The 21,369-nt window shown below is 43.4% G+C and overlaps 3 protein-coding genes across 5 annotated transcripts; all 3 read right to left on the bottom strand.

The window, feature by feature from the left end:
* Positions 1 to 327: 327 nt before the first annotated feature.
* cpt1b (carnitine palmitoyltransferase 1B (muscle)) lies at positions 328 to 6,933 on the bottom strand. The gene is made up of 19 exons (XM_040162041.2): positions 6,734 to 6,933; positions 5,630 to 5,787; positions 5,377 to 5,516; positions 5,098 to 5,269; positions 4,829 to 4,930; positions 4,368 to 4,505; positions 4,204 to 4,281; positions 4,001 to 4,108; positions 3,795 to 3,879; positions 3,234 to 3,429; positions 2,971 to 3,156; positions 2,766 to 2,871; positions 2,575 to 2,691; positions 2,287 to 2,451; positions 2,074 to 2,208; positions 1,499 to 1,651; positions 1,275 to 1,388; positions 1,103 to 1,195; positions 328 to 994 (listed from the first exon to the last, which is right to left on the bottom strand). Exons 2-19 carry the CDS (start codon positions 5,768 to 5,770, stop codon positions 875 to 877), a joined length of 2,349 nt encoding a protein of 782 aa, XP_040017975.2. The 5' UTR covers positions 5,771 to 5,787; positions 6,734 to 6,933; the 3' UTR covers positions 328 to 874.
* Positions 6,934 to 7,291: 358 nt separating this feature from the next.
* Positions 7,292 to 10,586, bottom strand: LOC120808834 (kelch repeat and BTB domain-containing protein 11). 3 transcript variants are annotated; one of them, XM_040162042.2, is made up of 8 exons: positions 9,890 to 10,586; positions 9,604 to 9,792; positions 9,322 to 9,506; positions 8,837 to 9,191; positions 8,574 to 8,719; positions 8,292 to 8,440; positions 7,999 to 8,156; positions 7,292 to 7,872 (listed from the first exon to the last, which is right to left on the bottom strand). In XM_040162042.2, exons 1-8 carry the CDS (start codon positions 10,175 to 10,177, stop codon positions 7,690 to 7,692), a joined length of 1,653 nt encoding a protein of 550 aa, XP_040017976.2. In that variant the 5' UTR covers positions 10,178 to 10,586; the 3' UTR covers positions 7,292 to 7,689. The 3 variants fall into 3 exon arrangements, with proteins under 3 accessions (XP_040017976.2, XP_077938799.1, XP_077938800.1); XM_078082673.1 differs by having other exon boundaries at positions 8,574 to 9,191; positions 9,890 to 10,316; XM_078082674.1 differs by having other exon boundaries at positions 8,574 to 9,191; positions 9,604 to 9,778; positions 9,890 to 10,031.
* A 431-nt stretch (positions 10,587 to 11,017) lies between these two features.
* On the bottom strand, positions 11,018 to 18,391 carry chkb (choline kinase beta). The gene is made up of 11 exons (XM_040162043.2): positions 16,525 to 18,391; positions 16,050 to 16,158; positions 15,611 to 15,724; positions 15,246 to 15,379; positions 15,040 to 15,144; positions 13,868 to 13,926; positions 13,184 to 13,271; positions 12,934 to 13,042; positions 12,070 to 12,170; positions 11,898 to 11,979; positions 11,018 to 11,784 (listed from the first exon to the last, which is right to left on the bottom strand). The coding sequence occupies exons 1-11, from the start codon at positions 17,019 to 17,021 to the stop codon at positions 11,713 to 11,715; spliced, it is 1,470 nt and encodes a 489-aa protein (XP_040017977.2). The 5' UTR covers positions 17,022 to 18,391; the 3' UTR covers positions 11,018 to 11,712.
* Positions 18,392 to 21,369: the final 2,978 nt, after the last annotated feature.

Below are 21,369 nucleotides of genomic sequence, written 5' to 3'. Positions count from 1 at the left end.
AAATGTTTTTACATCCAACAACTGATGTTGATTGTGCATTGACGTGAAGTCACAGATCAGGAGCTGAACCTTGTGTTAAAGACTTTATGTAGGGTCAAAAAAGTTGTATAACTAAGACCAGGCAGCCTGGGGGGTGTTTATGATTAGTGGTCATGTGGTTTTCTCTCAATGTTCCAGTCTGTCAAACACTTAAAAAAGCTTCCAGCTGATCAAAGTCCAGATTGGTTTTGTTTACCCTAGAAGTCTGAATCAACCTGTAAATGTTCATATGGATACCAGGAGCACAATATGACATTCACCTCACCTCTTACAATAAACCTCTTATACTGTTGTTCTTAGTCAATTTATGCATAAAAATGGAAAATAACTGTTTACATGTCCCCTGTTAAGCATGATTACAGATTGAGATGTATGTAATAAATGCAGGATAATGTACATTGTAATCAAAAAACAGCAATTTTATAATAAATATTGTTATGTAACATGATTCAGTTTCAGCCATAGTTCTATATTTACAAGTTTCACATTACACAAACCATAAACAGTGTATGGGGATCATTTAGATGTATTCCATTACATTGGCTTTATATACCGTCTATGGCATAAACTGACTCCAGCGAGGAAGGAAAAAACATTGCATAAACAAAAAATAATTTCCACTTTTAAAATTTCTTTCTATTCCTCAGCAAACAACGCAGATCTGGAAGGTATTATATAAAATAGAAATATATTAGAGAAGTAACAACCATGTCTTTAATCTGAGTGCGATGATCATCAGCGCAACCTGTCACCCAAAATGAATGTTAGTAAGAATGAAGCACGGCGCAGAGACTCGTGTGAGGCATAAATCAATACATCCACTCCACAATGTATGTCACATGTGTTTCTTCCCATTTCCCAGCTGTTCCACCGTCGTCTTATCATTTTCAGGCTTGAAAAGTGCTTGGATGTCAAGCATGGCGTCACAAATGTGCTGACCAAACCTGCACGAGTTCTGCAGGTCACATTAAAACACAAGACAATAACAAGAGTGTTTAGTTTTGAACGCTCAACCCGCTACACGTTTATGACACAATGCATTGCGCTCCTCCTGCGCTCTTACTGTGTCGGGGCTGGAGAACTTGCTGGAGATGTGGAATGTGATGAGGTTTTCCCCAACAATTATATAAGACACACCGTAACCATCATCAGCCACCTGGTGGAGGAGAGGAGGTACCGTCACACTTACTGCTGCAAACGCCTCGACCTATGTGTGGCTTTTGAGTTTCACTCACCGGGCCAAATCCACCACCGGCACTCACGTATTTAGGGAACTTGTTGATGTCAACTAAATTGAGCTGCTGCTGTGGAGTCTGGCTGGTAGACAATCTCCAAGGCTCTGAAAGCACCTAGAAGCCAAAATATGGAATGTTGAAGGCAGATCACAGAGAGGAGAAAAGTAGAGATAGGCAGTAAAGCCACATAATGGTTGCAGTGGATAGATGACAACAGTTCTGACCTTCTTAAGGAATGGCGAGTCCACACCAAGGTATTTGGACACTAAGTAGAGACAGAAGAGGTGGCGGTCGATGCCAGAACCAGTCATGGCCAGACGATACATGTTTTGATGCTTGTCTGCTGCTTTCCGAAACAGGGCGAGTCTCTGGGCCTTCTGAAGTGCAGAAACACGTGGCATTCATGACCGCACATACGACAGTAACATCATGACCCAAATAGGCTGGTTTTACTCTAGAAGAACTTCAGAGAGTTCAGAGTCCAGGGCACTGACACGAGGAGACACATTGTCTCTGGGTCCGGGTGACCAAGCCCTAATCAGCACAATGTGACCTCTCACAGCGTGTCCTCTCAAAATGCAATGTGACATATTTACAGCAAGTGTGTCCATTTGACACCGAGAGACACGCACTTTCGAGACCGAGCATGTCCCCGTTCAAAAAGAATTGACGTCTTCTAGTAAAGGGTTTTGAGGTCTTCTACCCGTCCTTGATTCCCCTCCGGACCCTCTTTGGATTAAAGTTGTGTTTGCCTGATTCATTTTACGTGGATTTGTGCGTGTGGTTTTGTTCAGCTTACTGTTGCGCCCTCATCCTCCATGGCTCTGACGAATGCAACTGCCTCAGTGGTGCAGGAGCGCACCGTCTCCGTCCGACCGTCTCTGAACATACGGGTCATTGACGACTCGTAAGTCAGACAGAACACACCCTGGTCCTAAAAAGCCGATGGGATTAAAGTCATTTTGTGTTGGCGGGTTAGTGAAAGTACAGTCTTGGAAGGTGGCAGCCTTACCCTGAACTGAGCCAGCTGCAGGGCCAACTGAATGAAGGCGTCAGGGCTACACCTGCACTTCTTGATCAGTCCTTTCCCAAACTCATGAAACAGATATCCATGGAAGTCCACGTCATCAGCTATCAGCTTGGCTGACAAGTAGGATGTCTCAATGACCTCTTGGCACTAAAAGGGAGGAAAAATGAAGGATATCCTGATTATTTCTTTGAGGAAAATATGATTAATAGCCCACAGAAAATCCAATTGGATGCAAAAATCCTATGTTCATGATTTAAGGCCCTACTGCACCTCGTTTGGAATTTGCCACTGTAGTCGGGAGGGATGAGGCAGACCTTTGTTCACATCCCCTTTACAATGTCCCTCCTCTGTGTAGCCAAGATGGAAGCAGTCTGTTGCAAGAACATACTACATAGACAAGACATGCTCAGCAAATGTATCAACATTGTTTTTGAAATACGATATCAGCGAACGTTTCATACCTCCCACATGTGTCCTACAATTGGTGCGTCAGCCCAAGAATGTTCGGCATTAACACCCACTTTTCCGTTTGGATAAGAGATCAAGGTGAATGACTTGTCAAACCACCTGTGCAAGAGGAAACAACACATTTTATTGAGGGTGCCAAATGCCAAAACTTGTACTGCAGCCAATAACGGGGACCATCACCGTGACTTCTGTGCCTACCGGTCATAACATTTCCCGTGAAGCAGGGACTTGGCGTAACTGTCAAGCGATTTGGCCTTGGCAGGGTCATAACCCTGTGGCTCATCATCCAGCGTCAGGAAGAAGGCAGCAGACTCAATGGCGTCCAGGGACACTTTGTTCACTCCCTGCCCGAAATACTTAATCCGAGACTGAGCCCATGGAACTCTGCAAGGGGACGTCAGAGTAAGACAATTTCCCCATCTTCAAGTTTTGAACATGTGCATGTGTGTGATTGAATATACCGGTGTCCTGCGGTCAGGGCAGCCAGTTTGAGTTCTCCTGGCTGCGGCTCTGACGTGTCATTGAGGATCCTTTGAAACTGTGTCTCAAGTTCACTGGGTAAGAGGTGGCGCCCTCCGGTGTACAGCCACAGTAGGAAGAATCTGCCCTTGTGGTAGACGACCAGGTGCTTACGGTCCGTAAGGTGCTGTACAATATCTTCAGGGAACGGCCAACAAGAAAAGGAAGGATGTGTAGACAGAAAATAAGAAGATGCGGTTGGCTAAATTTTAAAATACAATATAATAATCTATACGAAATAAAGTATATTAGGACGCAGCATAACGCTTTAATGCAAACTGATTTTAACCTCACATTCATAATAGTGAGTAAGAAACAGGGGCTGAAACTTATGAGCCAGTTGCACTTCTGTTCATAACTCAATTAGTGAAGTCAAAGTAGGTATTTCACTTCCCTTTGAAGCTGATGGAAGGGATTTGCTTTGACAGCAAGTTTCCACTCAGGTCTGCCCAATGTGTTTGAGTGTCGAGTGACCCTTCAACCCGTGCACAGCGGTTGTTTACCGGTTTCGATCCCAGGGATGCGCGTGGTGTTAAATATCCTCTCCATCTGAGTCGAACACATAGGAACCGTCCCCAGAGCCCTCAGCTGGGAGGGAAAGGAGAAGAAGCAATCACTTCAGAGAAAAGATGTAGAATGTGTCTGGTTAGCTATGACCCGGTTGACTGATTGACTGAAGAGGTGTCGTAGAGTCACGGCGAGCGTTTACCGGTGCATGTTCACCACGTTCCAGTTTGCGCCTGTACTGCAGCATGGCGTGAACCACATTCCCGGCGCGAGCAGCCTGTCGGTGCGTTGGGGTTATGTACAAGAGGTCCTGATACGTTCACCACAAAGACAAAGCAGACTCTTCCAATTAACACACATGGAAACAAAGCAGCGCACATTGAGAGAAGGTCGACCGTATCATACCATTATGTAGAAGTTACTGTTCACCATGATGGGACTCCTACCCCTCAGGTAGATGTACTCCTCCCACCAGTCACTCACCTGCAGGAGACAACACGACTCTGAATTACATTTTGGTTCAATTTTATTTCAGTTGAAATGTTGTCTCACTTGCAGGGACTACTCACATAATTTGTCCCCCACCAGGATTTTAGGATTAGGTACCTCTGTAGCTGGGCGGCTTTTGAATCTTTAAAGTCATTGGCCAACCTTTCCATCTGGTCGTACTGGTCACTGTTTAGCAGCGGGTGGACCGACTCCAGGTACTGTGGTGGAAACATGGTGTGTGTGTTGTTAGTACAAAGGAGCAGTGTTGTGTAGAAAACGCTGATATATTGCAGCACAAAAACAAATGTGGGGCAAAGGGGACCTGACAGGTTTGTACCTACTAGTGTACAACTTTCACAAGGTGCATTTAAGGGAGCTTTTAGTTTTAGTTAACACACTAAATAGGTTTAAAAGTTAGAAATAAACAAATGTGGTGTTTGTCGGGAAATGATCACCATGACAAACAACGTTTAGGTAACACTTGTATGTCTTATTGTCGGTCATTTTAAGATGACCCATTCTCTTCTTGTGGTCTTCCCACCCTGTGAATGGTGTCATCCACGCTGGGCACAGGGAGCCTGGGCAAGGAGGCCTGAAAGCTGTAGAGCAGCGGCCTGCGTCCAGAAAACATCTTCACCAGGCTCTGGTGACAAACAAACCAAACAACATCACTCACACATAGTAGTAAAGTCCATGAGCCTTTGTGACGGATCAGCACTGAGGAAGACTTAATGGTGGCATACCAGTAGCCGATCGATGGCACACACACACACGTTAAGATGACATTTTTGGACAGAATGGCAAACGTACCAGCCACACTTTGGTAGATCTGCTCATTTTTCCATGGGATTCAAAAATCCACCCATGGTAGGAGAGCAGAGCTTTCAACATGTATCTCAAGAGGTAGATGAGGAAGAGCCAGAGTCCAGTGGCAAACAGAATGGCACTCAGCACCGCTCGGCTCTGCACTGATAAATAGTCTCTGCACAGAAACACTGCAGAATCACTTCATGGTTTCTGTTAAATTGCCTAAAATCCAGTAGAATATTCAAAGTCTGAACAACGAGAGATGACATATTCTCCTCTGACCTGTGCGGTAGGTTTTCCTGGAGAGCTTCAATCATTCCTAGCGATGGGTCTATGCGGATGTATAAGGAACTCATCATGGCAATCACAACTATCAGCCAACTGGACGGACTGGCAGGATAGACTCCAGCTAATACACCGTTCTGTGGGAGAAATCAACCAAGACTCAGTATTTCATCTACAACGGAAATGCACAACTATGACTTTCACACCTTGAAGGCGTGTTTATCTAATGACTTAGTGTTGGCTATCGCACCTTGAATTGAATGGCCCGCTTCTTCCATGCCGTCACTCCAGACAGGTAGATGGTTTTGATGACCTCTTGACTCAGTTTAAGGTCCACACCGTCTGGGCGCACAGTGAACTGGAAGCCCACCGCCTGATGAGCCTCAGCCATCTTTGAAAAGTACTAAACTGGAAGTCAAAGGGACACATTCGAAGTCATCAGGGTTTTAACTGGAAGTATTGACCATAAGGACCACAGGGATAAAGAATAAATAAAGTAAATTTGAAGATGCTAAACAAAAGTTGTGGTGGCAGTTGTTTTCAGAGTGATCATGAGGTTTTGTATTGCCGTGTGTATTCCTTGTCCAAGACAGAAGGCTGTAAATAAACAAATATTAACCGTCTCACCGAGACGAAATTCCGAAAAGGAAATTCTGAAATAAAATAAAATCAATCCTTTTTTTAAGATCCCTCTCAAGTTCAAACTGATTTCAAAGATCCGACTCAATGTTGGGACCTGATTTGCAGCGTGCTGTTTGCTCACAACGTGATAGCGAAGTTCCCCGGATACAGGAGTCACAGATTTTTAGAATGAAGAAATAATATATAACCATATTATAAAGCTGCAAGGGTTCAAGTGTCTTTTAAATGCAGTGCTCATGTGAAATCCAAAACCAAAATATTTGGAGCCCATAAACCATTAGATGTAATGCTCAGGTGACGGCGCTAGGATTTCTGTTTCCATGTCATTTGACTTCGCTGTCACCAAGTGGGACAAAGTTCAATAGCCAGATATAGCAGTGCACACCGACTGAGCATGCGCCAGACCTCAGATGGGCACGGAAATATAAACACAGAGCACAACCAACAGATGAGTGCTTAAAAAAACGCTGTGTGAATCTGTTAGATACTGAAGAACTGCACCAAGAGTGAAAATCTATAGATCAGCACCTGACTTTACACAACATGGTCAACTTGATTATTTACACACAAGGCACAAAACAACACTCATTTTCACATCATACTAATAAACACAATAAACACCTCAAATATCAAGCAGATACATATCTGCAGCAAATACAAGTAACTAGCTGCAGAAGGGAATAAGGATCACAAATATAGACAGATACTTTACCTCTGTCAGAGCCGAGTCACTATAATCCACTCGGGCAGGGGAGAGCTGCGACTTTGGTTTGTGTCAGAGGCAATGACATTCCTCCGTTCTCGGCCTCGGGATCTGTGTGACTCCTGTGCCCTTGATGTTGCTTTCCTCAGGTAGTGAGATCAGAGCTGCTTTTCCAGCCCTCCCTCTTTCTTTCCAAACACCCCCTCTCTGGCGTACTCCCTCTCTCCCCTGCTCTGACCGTTCCTCTCTCGCCCGCGACGTGCCTCACTTTGTAACAAGACACCAAACTGGGCCCTAACGTCTCTGCTGAAACGGAATCTGCTGCGGCGCAGCGTGAGGATGGGAGGGAGAGCAATGCGACGTACGCAGAGTCCCATCAGTGTGGAACTGTGATCAGATCAGAACGATAGAATAGAAATGGTCAGATTATTACCAGCAGATGCAGGTGTTGTGCTTTTGCCTCGATGACGGGCTACAAAGGGACCCTAATCGCGTGACATTTTTGCAAGCGATCGGGTTTAGGTTGCACCATCCCAATTTTAAAATAAAAAGATATCGTAAATGGTGGAGAATTAAAATGTATTATTAATGTGAACAACAAACAAAAATATAAACAAATGGAGAGGTCACACACCTTCTTAGATTAGGTCTTAAATGTATACCCTTGTTTGTGAATTTCCCTATTACCCAAGAAAAAGACTGACTTTGAATATCATACATGATTGAAGTCCATTTTCTTGAAAAGCAGGCTTGAAGGTAGCCTTCCAAAATCCATCATGTCCATGTCGAACAGTACATTTCTTTTAAACTAACAGTGACAGTGATTTTGAGCATATAAGATAATGACAATTCATACAGGGGGGTTAATCTTCTTTTCTTTGGCAAAGACTAAAACAACCATAGTTTTGAGCCGCAGAAACAATCAACAATTGTCTGCAGAACAACAACAACAGCTTTCTATAAGATTAAAAGTGAAGATAAAAGACCGCTTCATAGCGGGTGGAGATAGGTAGAGGAGGAAGCACCCTGAGGGAGAGGGTTTGGAGATCCATCCTTGCGACAGAGTTGTGCTCTATGCTTGGCATGAAGACCTGTTTATCTGCAACTGTCCCCTGTCCTGCAAATCCCACTTTCTCCGCAGTATGCACCTAAAAAGGATTTTTTTTAAAACAGAAAAAAATAGTCTGCATAAATATTAAAACATCTTTGTGCTGTAGCTCGGCTAAACGGGAGCAATGTTTTCTTTTTTTTGTTTCCTTTAATCTCTTTCGCACCTGACCCCATTTTTGTGACTGCACGCAGAATGACGTCACCACATTGCTGGAGTTGTTCCCACCAATCACATGCAGCCTGTCGGTGGCACCCAGGAAGTACAGAGCGGGGAGGTCTGCAGCGGCTCTGGTAAGGGTGGGAAGCAGTTCACACCAGGAGTCTAACAGAGACAACAAAGCAGCACCATTCGTCAGTCCAGTCTTAAAATGGACAGTAAGTACAAGCTTTCTAGGCTGTATGAAAAAAAAAAAAACGTATTCCTCTTGCAAAACCACGCCGTGCTCCTCTGCCTTACCTCTCCTCGTGTCGTACTGCAGAAGCAGTTTCTCTCCGGTCCTCTGGATGCTCCCCAACACATAGAGACAGTGTCCCAGGCCAGTGGCAAGGGGCACGTCGTGGGACAAGGACACGGTGAAGTCATTGAGTGGCAGTGAGGAGACAAACCTAAAGCAGAGATTATATTCAGATTATGTCTAATGCACCAACAAATAATCAAAGGTGGCATCACACATCTGTACAATAATGTGTTTTCAGTCCCCCCCCCCCAACACTATTACTGATAAAAGAGGACACAAACCTCCATGTGTCCTCCCATGGATCATAGCATTCTACAGCTGTATAAAGAGCCGTGTTGGAGTCTGGGGTCACCAGTGAGTCCAAGTACCAGCCTCCCACAGCGTAAATGCAGCCCTCACAGGCCACTGCACTGAAGTGCCTTCTGTGCTGTGGATGCAACAGATGGGGACAGTTTTCATTTGTGCCAAAGAAACAACAGGGGGAAGGGGGGAATCTTCGGTGGAGACATCTGGCTGATCCACACGGTTGAGGAGACTGGCTCACCTTGATCAGAGGCGCTGTTGGGAACCACGAATGAGTAAAGGGATTATACCTAAAGGAAGCCATCTTGAACTCCCAGCCTCTCTTAACAGGCTGCCGATGGCCCCCCAGGATGTACAGATAGTTATGCAGGACCACTGCAGTGAAGCACCACTTATCAGCAGCGAAAGGAAGCTCTGTGATCGGATGCCAGTCCCCGCCGCCGTCCCCTAGTTCTTTAAGGGAGAACACGTGCCGGGCACGTTCGGTTTCTGGGTCACTCCAGGAGGTGAGGTTCTCTTTCCTGAGGCTGCAAAGACGTTTGTCTCCCAGTTTCCTCATTTGGACAACTTTGTCCTTCTCTGCATTAGTCAGACACCTGAGGGGTTGAATCGGTTTAAGGGACAAGGAAGAAAACACAAAGTCAGCTCTGTCCTCATGGTGAAATCCCGATTACAGCCCCAAAGATTCGTTCTCATGTATTACAGCTGCTGTTAAGCGCCGCGTACGTGACGAGGTGAGGAAGCTCCAGCAGGTTTCTACTCAGGTAGGTGAACACCGTCATCTTAAGCTCAAGACAGCAGATCTCCCGAGCCAGATTCAGGTAAGACAAGCAGTTACCTGGGCTGAGCTTATCCGCGAGGACAGACAAGCACCTTGAGAGGAAGGCCTCGGCCAGCAGATAGCTGCTGACCTGCAGAGTCATAGAGGAAGGAAACGGGAAGTTGGTTTTGGGGTAGACTCACAACGCTGAGGGAAATCACGCCATACGTCCAGTAGCGCGCATATACCTGGATGTGTGTGCCCAACTCCTCCTGAGGGACATTGAACTGACCAAGGAAGGAAAACTCAAGGAGGTTGCGAAAGACGGAGGAAGACACGTGTTCAAGGTGGACGAGGCTTTCCGAGGTCTCTCTCATTGTGGATCGGGACAGGGCTCGGAAGTACTCGCTGCACTCGGAGAGTCTGCCAAGATCAACCTTAGTAACGAATTATGTTTAAAAAAAACAAAGTTTCTGCAGCTGTGGGTTTTTTTTTCTTCCTTTCTCATACAATTGTGTTTTGTTTTATACTTACATGGAATGCACATGAGCTGGTTTGGACTGTCACCGTGGTTTCCTCTCCACCTCCAGGAGGATACGTGCAAAGCGCCTCATTGGTTTTCCACTCGGAGTCCACTTGGCCTGATCCCGTATCGGTGACACCCGGGGACACTGAGTGTCTCTTGACTCCAGGAACTGCTCCCCAAAGCCTTGTGAGAGTCTTTTTCAGCCATAAACCTACCCAACTTAAAAGTATCATAACGCGCTTCCTGAGGGGGGTTGTCACACTGGCATTGTGTTGTTTGGATCCAGGTTTAGACATTATAACAGGTTTATTACCGCCTGTGTGTGGTATTTGTTAAAAACAGGCAACGCACCGCTCACACAACCACTGCTCCAATCACACTACAGAATGGCACCGTAAGACTTGGAAATAAGGGACGACGAATCCTATGACGAATTTCAATCAATCGAGGACGCAGGAGCAGTTTAGTCCTTGTTCCAGTCTCGTCTCCGTCACGTACTCTTGGACACACACACACACATCGAAACCGCTGAGAGGAAAGATTTAATGGCACGCGCCAACAGAAACACTTGATTAAGGAAAACAGTGCAGCGCACAGCAACATTAAACATCAATGCCTTTGTGTCGGAGACTGACCCAGTCGATTCAGAAGTGTCCGTTGATCTTTGAGCAGCGTAGTTATTTTTCTGGCTGGTCTATTTTAAGCACCTGGAGAGAGGAGGGTCACACAGTCAGCTGCACCAACTCCCCAACTCTGCTCCTGACAATACCATGTTCCTCGTTTGCAGTTCAGAGCGTGACTTTATGTTCAACAAAATGCATAAATGCGTTTGGTAAAATATAATTTTTATAGTTGGATGCAGAGCAGGATATGAGACAAACAGTACAGCACCGATACTGGCTATGAGCACAAGTTATATTTCTGCAGTGCAAAGAGGACGGAAACACCACCGAGCCGCGTTACCAGAATGGAACAATGTCGCTTTCAAATTAAAAGGTTAAAAGCTAGTTGAGTTTCTTTTCAGGATAAAACTATTTCTAGAACGGTCAAAATAAGAAAATAGGTACCAACAAAATGCTAAAAGCCTAATACACCACATTCATTCACTTAAACTCAAAAGGAATGCCATGATGAGATTTTATCAAAACATACATTTTTATTAATCTTTTATCTATCCTCAGCAATTCCTGGTCGACACGATTACATACATTTGCATTGGACATTTGAGTTAACTTAATGCAAGAGGTCAGAAAGACAAATAAAAGACACAAACAAAAGTATATGCTGAACTAAAGATAGTCAGTACAGTTAAAAGGTGCAGTTAATGGATGAATAATAATAATTGCAAGCTATGCACTGTATACTACAAGTATACTATTCTCCTAATTAAACGTTATTGTTGACGTTGATACTGTATCAAATAGCCCTTGTGCAATAACTTGCAGAATGTGGTTAAACCTTTAAAAATGCTCATGCAGAATGAATATCAGATGAAAGATGTGAGGTAGAATAACCAAAAAAACAATAAAGCACACAGAAACCGACCACGTGGAATATGATTGGTGTGGTATCCCAAAATGACAAAAACAGTAAAATTAACAGAATGGATTTTAAAGACATTACAATGGCGCAAAATTAGATGGCGCGGGCCTTGCAAATGATTAACGATAACATTCGATGCTAAAGAGCTGTTCTGAAATAAATATCCTACAATGGGAAGAGTTGCTTCAATGTCCGTCTAAATGTCTATCTTTCATCCAACACTGCTTGTGATGAGCAAAGCTGCATAATAGTGGAGTTTCAATAATATAACACAGACATTACAATCTCATTAAGATGGAGGAAGTTCGGAGAAGAGCTTTTTTTGCTTGATGTAGGCGTCAAACCGACACAGAGCATAGTCCTGCAAAACAATACGGTTTACCATGAGCAAGGTTTACTGAAGCAATCTGCTGTATTGAAACAAATGTACATGTAGGATGGTGGCATGTAAAAGAAAAGAAGGAATCTCCGTACCATGTATCCAAACTCGATCTTGGATATCTTGGCTTGAATGATGGACCACAGCCCCCACAGGAAATGGGATGCTAACGCATACCTACAAATCAAAACACAAAACAAAATCAGGGTTCTGGTGATTGATTTTATAAATGTTAACCGCACACCGCTGCTGTAAATCATGTGTTACCTGTTCGCTTCGAGAATCAAATCTTCTTCCATCTGTGTTTGGTCCGGAGTCGTGTCAGAGTGTCTTCTCTGCTCTGCCAAATAACCTCTGATAAAATGAAGCTGAAAAAAAAAAATCAAAATGTGTTTTTATAAATGTTATTACCTGTTGATTTATTACATCCTCATTTGTTTAAGCCCTTTCTGCTCCCCCACACAACAGTGAACATGGCAAAATAACGCAACAATTTCATCTCTTTTTGTTCCATTCCTTCAATTATTTTTGTTTCATTTGGAGGCAGTTTTTTATTTTTCAAGCAATCAGTTGAGTGTACAGAAAGAGGAATTACCATTTAATGAATGGTTATAGCTCCATCTTGAACACCACATTGCATTACTAGGTTCTGCCACTAGGTGGCCCTGGGTGGTTCCGTGAGGACTACCTGGGTCACACTCCAGATGGGCAGTGACTGCTTTCAATGAAAGAATCCCTAACGACAGCGCAGGTTGAGAAATCAGCACTGTAGCATATAGAATCGGAGCATCACGGGGGAAAGTGAGCGGAAAATGCAACGTCAACTTCAAATCAAATCAAACAGGGTTTACCGGAGTAACACAAAGATACGTATGCTGTGATTAAGCAAACGTTCATCTAATGCATTTAATGTTTTGGAATTAAAGTGATGATATTGTTTTTATTCATTCAAAATGTTAACCACCACTTCATATTTGACTCTCTTGTTCTAGCAAAGAGGTGTTTCTCTGTGATTGTGGACAGACACTTCTTTACAGGTGTACAAAAGAAAGCCACCCACCCCTTTACACCACTGGTCTGTAAAGGTACAAGTAGATGAATAGCCTAAATCTCTCTTTAGTTTTGACTGACCTGCTGCTCTCTGGAGGGATAGTTCTCTGCTATGGCTTTGTAGAAGGGCCACTGGTTGTAGGTGTAGTCGTACATCCACTCACAGAAATGGTTCCCAAAGTCAAAACCCCTACACACAAAACAAAATGTAATAGTGTTTATTATTAATAAACAAGGGCACAATTTACCATTGGAGTTCAAACTAAACTGTCAATGCGGTTGACGTGTAGCTTATTCGATATGCTGAAAACCTTTTAAGTTTACACTTTACCTGTAATTGTAACTGCTGTACTCAAAGTCGATCAGCATGAGTTTATCCAATGAGTTGTGGTCCTCATCTTCCAGCATCAGAATATTACCTGCAGCGGCACAACAAGCCAGTGGCAAAGCAATCATCATCATCATCATCATCATCATCATCATCCATACTCTCTCATCTGACCTACTGTGAGCTTTAGAACAGGGGACAGTTTAGCGTGGCTACTATAAGATACTCTTTCTGTTGTATTGACAAATATCAAAACTATTTAGACTGATCACCACAAACACATGGTTTGGAGTTACAATAACTAGCATTGATATGTCTGAATGCACAAAACCAGGTCAACAATGAACACGATATTTTAGAATAAGATTATATTGGTATATCTGCATACGTCACAATCCCACGTGGGTTTGATGTTCTAGTGTCCACGTGCTGCCGGTTGACCTCAGGCTGCCTGCTCTGAGACGGTCCCAATCATTAGAAACATAAATCCCTGACTGCCACCTCATCGACACATTTCCGATCGCAGGAGGATGCCAGTGAATGTCAGCCGTTTCTATTAATACCTCTGCCCCCCCCCCAGCCTTCTTTGACTTCTGTTCTATATTGCTCTCCCAAGCCTAATCCTGACACTGAGGCCGGAGAGACAATCAATGATCAAACGCGAGCAATAACAGGACACGATTTTACCTTCCTGCACATCGTTGTGGCAGAACACCACTGGCGAGGGAGTCGCTGCCAGCAACGCGCTGTTGTGGCGCCAAGAGCCGGATGAACACAGTAGATGGTGACAGGAAACAGGAGAGGATAAAAATAACGTCAGCAACGCAGTGCAACTTCTTTTTCTGGTTTTCTGTGAGTTAGCCACATGTAGACAACGCGTACTAGCAAAAGGCAATGACAAACAAGTTGTGTTATCACAGCTGGGGCACATATCCAAAAATCCAAATTCATACGTAAGCTGAAAGAAATGATGCAATGAAATGTGAAATGCATTCAGATGAGCAATTAGTCAGGGGATTTCTGTGAAGAGGCGGTTACATGTAATCTCCAGCTGCATATCTACAAGATAATAAATGTTCTCATTGATAAAACTGACGATAAACACAGGGTTGATTTTCTGTTGACTGCTGAGGTCAGACTGCTTGGAGGACTGAAGCCGTGGAGGCATTAGGACAAAGGTCAGCCATTAGACTGAAACAAAAACAAAAAACGCTGCTTATATATTACAAAGAACTATACATAATGTTTCAGGCCGTAAACTGGGATATGGTTTGAATTCAAGCCCATGTTAGAAAACACAGTACTGAATTTGCTGTCTCACATTGGTTTTCAGGATGAGGTTCTCGGGGTTACTTTGCTGCCTCATTGGCAGAAGAAAATGTCCACAAACAAAAGTACCCGTTCAATATCCCTCTAACGCTCCTTTGATCGCCTGCGACATGACGGTGAATCAAACATTTGCTTTTTGTGGCCTTCCGACGTTTGCTGTTGAACAGGTGAGGATTCTCTCCTGTCTAAAGCCTAGAGGGACATTTTTGTGAGCACACATCCAATATGTTATATCGTATGTCCAGTATGAACAGTAACAACATTTTTTTTGACAATAATAATTTGCATGATCATCATTCTGCTACTGGTCTTTAATGTAGTTTTGAAAGTGACTGGTAAACACTTTATCTATAAGGAGGCCTGTGTCTTTTGTTGACTATGGTAGGTACTGAGAGGAGGGGTAAGGAGATGCTAGAGGTATCTATCTCCACTATTTCCTTAACTACCACAACTTTAGTGCTGTAGGTGTACCATATGCATTAAGTCCCTCCATGCAACATAAAACTTTGAAGAACTTGGCCAAGACTCACCGCAGGCTCTCTAGCTCAGCAGGTAGGTCCAACTTCATCAGCTTCTTGTACTTCTTAACGTGTGCTTCACGCACAAAATTGATGGACATCACTTGATCCAAGTATCTGACAGCAGCAAAAAAAACAACAACACGACAGTATTATTTCATCATCAAAAAATAGGCAGTTCTGGTTACAGACAGAAATTGATTTCAGGGCCTTCTTACTTGTTTAGGGTTCCAAAGAGCCACTTAGGCTCTTTGTTAAAGGGCATGCTCATTTCATGGAAACGCGCTAACTTGGTGGCAATCTCCGCTGAGATGGCTGGATCTGAAAGTTGATCCGTGCGCATGCGAGAATTCTGTAAAAACAGAGAAGTGCAGATGAAACAAACGCTTTCTCTACATATGATAAACAAGTTAAAGTGAATACACTGGGGTTTGGAGTTTGTAATCAAAGCACAAAAAAAGGTTTTCAATTGAATGTGCACATTCAACCCATTGGCTGTTACAAACATGTATGTTATGGAGGTCAAGGATATGTGTCACTATGTCTTCACACTCTAAACAGGTGTGGAGGTGTGCGTTCTTACCGGAAGGTACTGTTCTAAGCGTCCTTCTGGGAAGATGCCGTAAAGCTTCGGTCCTAGAGTTCGTTCGGCCAGGATCGCAAACATCACGCTCTCCAACACCAGTGAGTCCACTCCCTGCGTCACGTTACGTGTCAATTAGCTGACGCTTTTATCCAAAGCGACTTTCAATAAGTGCATTTCAACCATGAGGATACAAACTCAGAAAAACAAGAAGGTGAAAATCCATCAAATAAGACAATTTATAACTTGCTATAGACATTAGACGAGCCATTTTGGTCCTGATGTCTTCAGAGAGCTCATTGCACCATTTAGGAGCCTGAGAGGCTCTTTTTGGTGTCGTTCATACGTCCACGTGAAGGAAAATGCAATAACGGTATGCAATTTTCTCCCTATAATATTTAACATGTCCTTATTGAGGACCCTTCCTGGACCGGCCCACCTGTAAGATGGCCCCATAGACTCTTAGGAGCACCTGGTGAGGTTCCTCTCCACCAGGCTGCACATGGTCAGGCAAACTGCACAAGTAGAGCAGGTTACTCAGTCCACCACTGGGGAAGCAAAAACAACGGCGTTATCACATTAGAGAAAAGTACATTGGACCCATAGAATGCGGTTGTAAATATTAGTCACAAATACCAACACTACATGTACAGTAATATATATGCTATTATAAGCTATTACAACCCAGACACATTGTCCATGTATTTAACCCCCATCAACCTACGATAATCTAACCGTCTAATCTATAGAACAAATAGACTGTGCCTTATTCCTCCACGTGCACGGCCTTGCTTGTGTCGTATTAGATTCATACTGAAGAAGATAACCCTCCGCAGTGTATTAATATTTAACGTTACCCTTTAGCGACCAGTTAAAGAAAGAATGGACCTACAGCTGCAATTGCCAGTGATTACCTGACGATGCTGATTTGAAAATCCCCCTCTTTGATGGTCTTCCAGGACCCTGACAGGAAGTCTCGGCACCAAGTAAACGCCCTGGCCCTGGTGTCCCGGTCCACCCCCTCGGTTCTCCCATCTTTGAAAGCCTCCGACTCGGAGTCGTCGTCGCAACCCGCCGCGAGCAGGGGACTCGGAGTCCTCAGTCGTCTCTCGTTAACGAGGAGCGCGTTTCCCACTCGGATCTTCTCCGCCGGAAAAGCCGGAGCCTCCGCTGTGACCGCCGGGACGTTGTTGAAAAGCCCCGGGGCCCCGGTGTCTGCTCGGCCCGCGCAATGGCTGCCGGTGGTCACATTTCGAGTCGACTGCATCGCGAGTTCCCGGGCAAAGAGTAAAGGAAGACCGGTGTGAAGTGTCGGTCTCGGCCGGCACAAGAGACTCGCTGACAACCGCAGTTCACCGCTTAGGCGAGTTAGCCGGAATAGCCTAACATGGGTGGATGATACGAGCCTCATGGGGGAGGAGTAGATTTACGGTAGACGACGGGCAGGAATCGCATCCGCATCCGCAGGCGCTGGCCCGCTGCGCACTCTATGGGAACGACCATCGCTTTGTGATTTCCGGGTTGGTGCGTTTAGCTGATTGGCCATTGCGAGTTCATGACGTAGGTCAGCTTCCCGGTGAACTGAAGGCTTCTGGGAAATGAAGTGTTTTCAGCGTATGAATGGTCTCGTGGTTTCATAGACATTTGTATGAATCATTTTATTGTTGTAATGCTGCTTCCAACAGGCTACAGAAATTGTTTAGCTTTTGAAATATTACTATCAGCTTTTTTCATCTTTCTTACTCTTATGCTTGAATTAATAGAAATAAATATCATACTATATTTTTCATTGTTTTCCTATTTGTTCCTCTTAAACGTATTGAACTTATTTAATACATCCCCTTCTTCAATATTTCAGCCACAGTCACCATGTAAACGTTGACAAATGAAAACAAAATCTAGGTATCTATTTGGCTTTTTTCAATATCACTTGTTATTATAATTATTATTATTGTTTTGAGTTTTTCAGACCGTTTCTGTCTTTCTATTGGAGTTCATACTGTGAAATTTCAAAATTACCTAATCCTAATGGATTGCAGTGACTTCAAGTGATAAAAACATACTCATATTGTCTGTCTCTGGCAATTATTCCGCAGGGTCCCGTAGAAACTTATAAAAGTTTTTTTAAGTAAATAACATCCAAGGTTGCAATTATTTCTGAAACAAATAATAGAGAAAGTGCTGCCGTTTTTTTACAGTAAAGGTTAGATCATTGCAAGTAGTGACACCTTTACATTTTTGGGTTAGATTCTTAATAAGCTCATACAGAGGTCCGTTTCAAGAAGCGGGTTTAGTGGAAACTCAGAGTTTGTTAAACCTCCTACTTGAAACGGACCCCAGGTCTTTATTTTCTCCCCCCCCTCCCTCCCTCCTCTAAACCACAGTATGATCCCTAAACAGATTTTAACCCTTGACCCCAATGTTAGGAGCCATTGTTGAACCCCCAATTATGTCAAATTTGATTTCTTCATATCAGAGTCAATTATTAATAAATATAAATGTGTATAGTAGGAGTTAAATAGACAAAAGGTTGTCAAGAACAGTGGCATCATCCGTTGGGGACTGGATACAATAACTTCATCCATCCATCCATCCATTGTCAAACCGCTTATCCTGCACACAGGGTCGCGGGGGGGCTGGAGTCCATCCCAGCCAACTTCGGGCGATAGACAGGGTACACCCTGGATTGGTCGCCAGCCAATCGCAGGGCGGATACAATAACTTATATATAAGTTATATATATACCTACATACATACCCATAAGCACAGGGACGAGAGGAAATTGGGAAAAAGGAAAAAAAAAGAAAAAAAAAAAAAGAAGGTAAAATGGGTCTGATTGGACTGTACTTTCAATAACTAAAAAAATCCTGACAACATTCATGTGCTCGTCTCCTATGCTGTCGTTGATGTGTTGAACTTCTTCCATTTCTCCCATTTGTCATGACATTGTTCCTCTTTGGTTCTTATATTGTGGGTTAACAGTTCCATATCGTATAGTTCACTCACTATCTTCATCCATGCCTCTATAGTTGGTGGTTCCGTCCTGTGCCATCTCTTTGAGATGGCCTTTTTGCTAGCTGCCAGCAACATTTTCTGTCATCTTCTGTTAACACATCATCTCCTGTAATATTACCAAGATAGAGAAACATACATGACTTAGGTACGGCATAGCCCAGGATTCTGACACTAGTGTTATGAACATTTTCCCAGAATTCAATCATTTCTAGACAAAGCCAAAATACATGATAGTGGTTTACAGACACTTGTTTGTAATATGGGGGGGTAATAAAGAATCTGATTACATTTTTCCAACAGGGCTGCCTCCACATCCACAGTGAGGATGTTGAGGATTGTTCTGTCTTACAAATATTTAACCATTCATCCTTTGTGATACTCACTTCAAGTTCTTGAAGTGAGTATCCAGTTGACCCCATGTCAACTCCAAGTTTGACATCGGGTCGTTGTGGTGCTGGGGTTAGAGAAGGTGTGCTGGGAAGCACAAGGTTGGTGGTTCAACTCCAGGCTGCCCCATGTTCCATGTTGAGGTGTCCCTGAGCAAGACACCTAACCCCTAATGTGTGAAAGCCATGGGTTTAAAGTGTAATACAAGTTGCTTTCGATAACAGTTTCTTCTAAATGACATGAAATGTTCCCATTTTTATAAGATAATGTTTTTCCTAGATTTTCTATCAGGTGTTGATATAGGGTCGATATGATCAATAGCGATGAACTCCCATTATGGTTAATCACGTAATTAACCGTAATAATTAATGGTAATTATTCCATTATTCCATTGTTTAATTTTATGCTTTATTTTCCTGTCCAAAAAATCCCTTAATTATAGATATCTGAAGTGGTCCTGGTCGTTTAGTGTGTATTTGTCTTTCAGCTCCTGGAAGCTTACCACACTTCCGTATTTGATAATTGTGCATGACGCTTTTATCCAAAGCGACTTTCAATAAGTGCATTTCAACCATGAGGATACAAACTCAGAAAAACAAGAAGGTGAAAATCCATCAAATAAGACAATTTATAACTTGCTATAGACATTAGACGAGCAATTTTGGTCCTGATGTCTTCAGAGAGCTCATTGCACCATTTAGGAGCCTGAGAGGCTCTTTTTGGTGTCGTTCATACGTCCACGTGAAGGAAGCTTACTGGAAGCTTACCACACTTCCGTATTTGATAATTGTGCATATTTGTCACACCTGTAGGTCAAGTTGGGCTTCTGTTCCGTCTCAATGGTTGTTTTGTGACTTCTTGTTTTATTTGGATAATTAACCCTCCTCTCGTTTCAGGTTCCTGGCCCCTCCTCATGTGTCCCCAGTCTGATTGTCTTCCCCGATTCCTGATTGTGTCCACCGGTTCCCATACTTCCCTCATGTTTAATGTTATGTCCTTTTGCCGGGCACACCTGCCCCAGGAAGGATTCATGCCCAGGTCACAGGTTTTGCTCTTGCTGAGCCACCTTGAGATCTCCATAGATGATCGTGAGCCTTTTATAGTTCTACAGCTCCTCACGTTTGTTTAGTGCCTTAAACAGATTGTCTTTTTTTTATTTCCTTGATAAGCGAGAGTTTGGCTTTTTCTTTTCGTTTCCTAATCCGCTCGCTCAGTTTTGCTGGAGCATTTTCCATTTCTCTCTCTTCGTAGAAGTCCAGAGTCGTCCCTGCGTTTTTTGTTGGACAATAAAAACTTCTACTGAACCTTAACTCTGCATCCGAGTCCTCACCTAGAGTTCCCCGTGACACATGTTGCTGTTATTCAATATCTATTGTTTAAACTGTTGGGGGAAAATTGTTGAGCCTGCGTGGGGTGAGGCTCTCAGGAATGTGACCTTTGATGTGAGCCGGTGACTTAAGGCAGTCCAGGGTGAGATAAGACACAGATGAAATCATACGTGCCCTGACTGACCTTTTAGATGTTGTTGATTGACCGGGTCCCTTAAGGGAGGGTCACGGGGTCACCCCTACGTCGTCTGGTACTTTTACAAACACTCCTCTTTGAGGGGTGGGCTCTCCTGTGCTGAGGCAGCACAAACCTCCCTGAAGTGTATATAAGCTCCTGTTCTCCTCTTCAACTTGGTCAGATCTTCCTGCTCCTTTTGGGGGAAGGAACATCTGTCCCTTTTCAGCTGAATTGTAGTCATTTGACTTCTGTCTGTGCTTACGACTTGTGCTGATGATTTCTGTATTCTTTATCATTTTTCTATATTCTAGGTAGTAATAAATACTTAATCACAAAGCAAGTTTAAGATACTTTTGATTTCTCACAAGGGATAAATCTACAAATTTCCACCACATGAACCTCTGATCAAGAATACCTGGAATGAAATGTGTATTGTAGGCTGTCCATCGCAGGGGCCCGAGCTCCTCCTCTAATCATTTTTTCCTTATTACATTACATTACATTACAGGTCATTTAGCAGACGCTTTTATCCAAAGCGACTTACATTTACATTACATTACATTACATTACATGTGACTTACATTACATTACAGGTTTTATTACTTTAAACCACAGCTCTAATGTAAATCGGGTGACAACGTCCATCTGTTCAAGTAGATGTTTTGCCATAATTCTATCTCCAAAAAGGCTTTGTATTTCCCTTCCCTCATGTTTACTTATAGTCTGCGTCTCCTCTTGTCTTGTGCCAGTGTGTTATGTCCTTTTGCCGGGCACACCTGCCCCAGGAAGGATTCATGCCAAATTCTATCTATAATTCTATCTCCAAAAAGGCTTTGTATTTCCCTTCCTTC

The sequence above is a fragment of the Gasterosteus aculeatus genome, chromosome X, assembly GCF_964276395.1.
Source record: "Gasterosteus aculeatus chromosome X, fGasAcu3.hap1.1, whole genome shotgun sequence".
NCBI classification, from domain to species: domain Eukaryota; kingdom Metazoa; phylum Chordata; class Actinopteri; order Perciformes; family Gasterosteidae; genus Gasterosteus; species Gasterosteus aculeatus.
This window is presented reverse-complemented; position numbering and strand designations above follow the sequence as displayed.

Excerpts from the sequence above, each read along its gene's own strand:
- cpt1b (XM_040162041.2), bottom strand. The coding sequence starts at position 5,770 with ATGGCTGAGGCTCATCAGGCGGTGGGCTTCCAGTTCACTGTGCGCCCA. Across the intron at positions 5,517-5,629 it reads AGCGGGCCATTCAATTCAAG|AACGGTGTATTAGCTGGAGT; the intron begins GTGCGATAGCCA and ends TTTCTCCCACAG. Across the intron at positions 4,506-4,828 it reads TGGATGACACCATTCACAGG|TACCTGGAGTCGGTCCACCC; the intron begins GTGGGAAGACCA and ends TTTCCACCACAG.
- LOC120808834 (XM_078082673.1), bottom strand. The coding sequence starts at position 10,177 with ATGTCTAAACCTGGATCCAAACAACACAATGCCAGTGTGACAACCCCC. Across the intron at positions 9,192-9,321 it reads GAGCTTCCTCACCTCGTCAC|GTGTCTGACTAATGCAGAGA; the intron begins GTACGCGGCGCT and ends TCAACCCCTCAG. Across the intron at positions 8,441-8,573 it reads CCATGGGAGGACACATGGAG|GTTTGTCTCCTCACTGCCAC; the intron begins GTTTGTGTCCTC and ends TCTCTGCTTTAG.
- chkb (XM_040162043.2), bottom strand. The coding sequence starts at position 17,021 with ATGAGGCTCGTATCATCCACCCATGTTAGGCTATTCCGGCTAACTCGC. Across the intron at positions 13,272-13,867 it reads CCACAACGATGTGCAGGAAG|GTAATATTCTGATGCTGGAA; the intron begins GTAAAATCGTGT and ends GTGCCGCTGCAG. Across the intron at positions 13,043-13,183 it reads TACAGCAGTTACAATTACAG|GGGTTTTGACTTTGGGAACC; the intron begins GTAAAGTGTAAA and ends TTTTGTGTGTAG.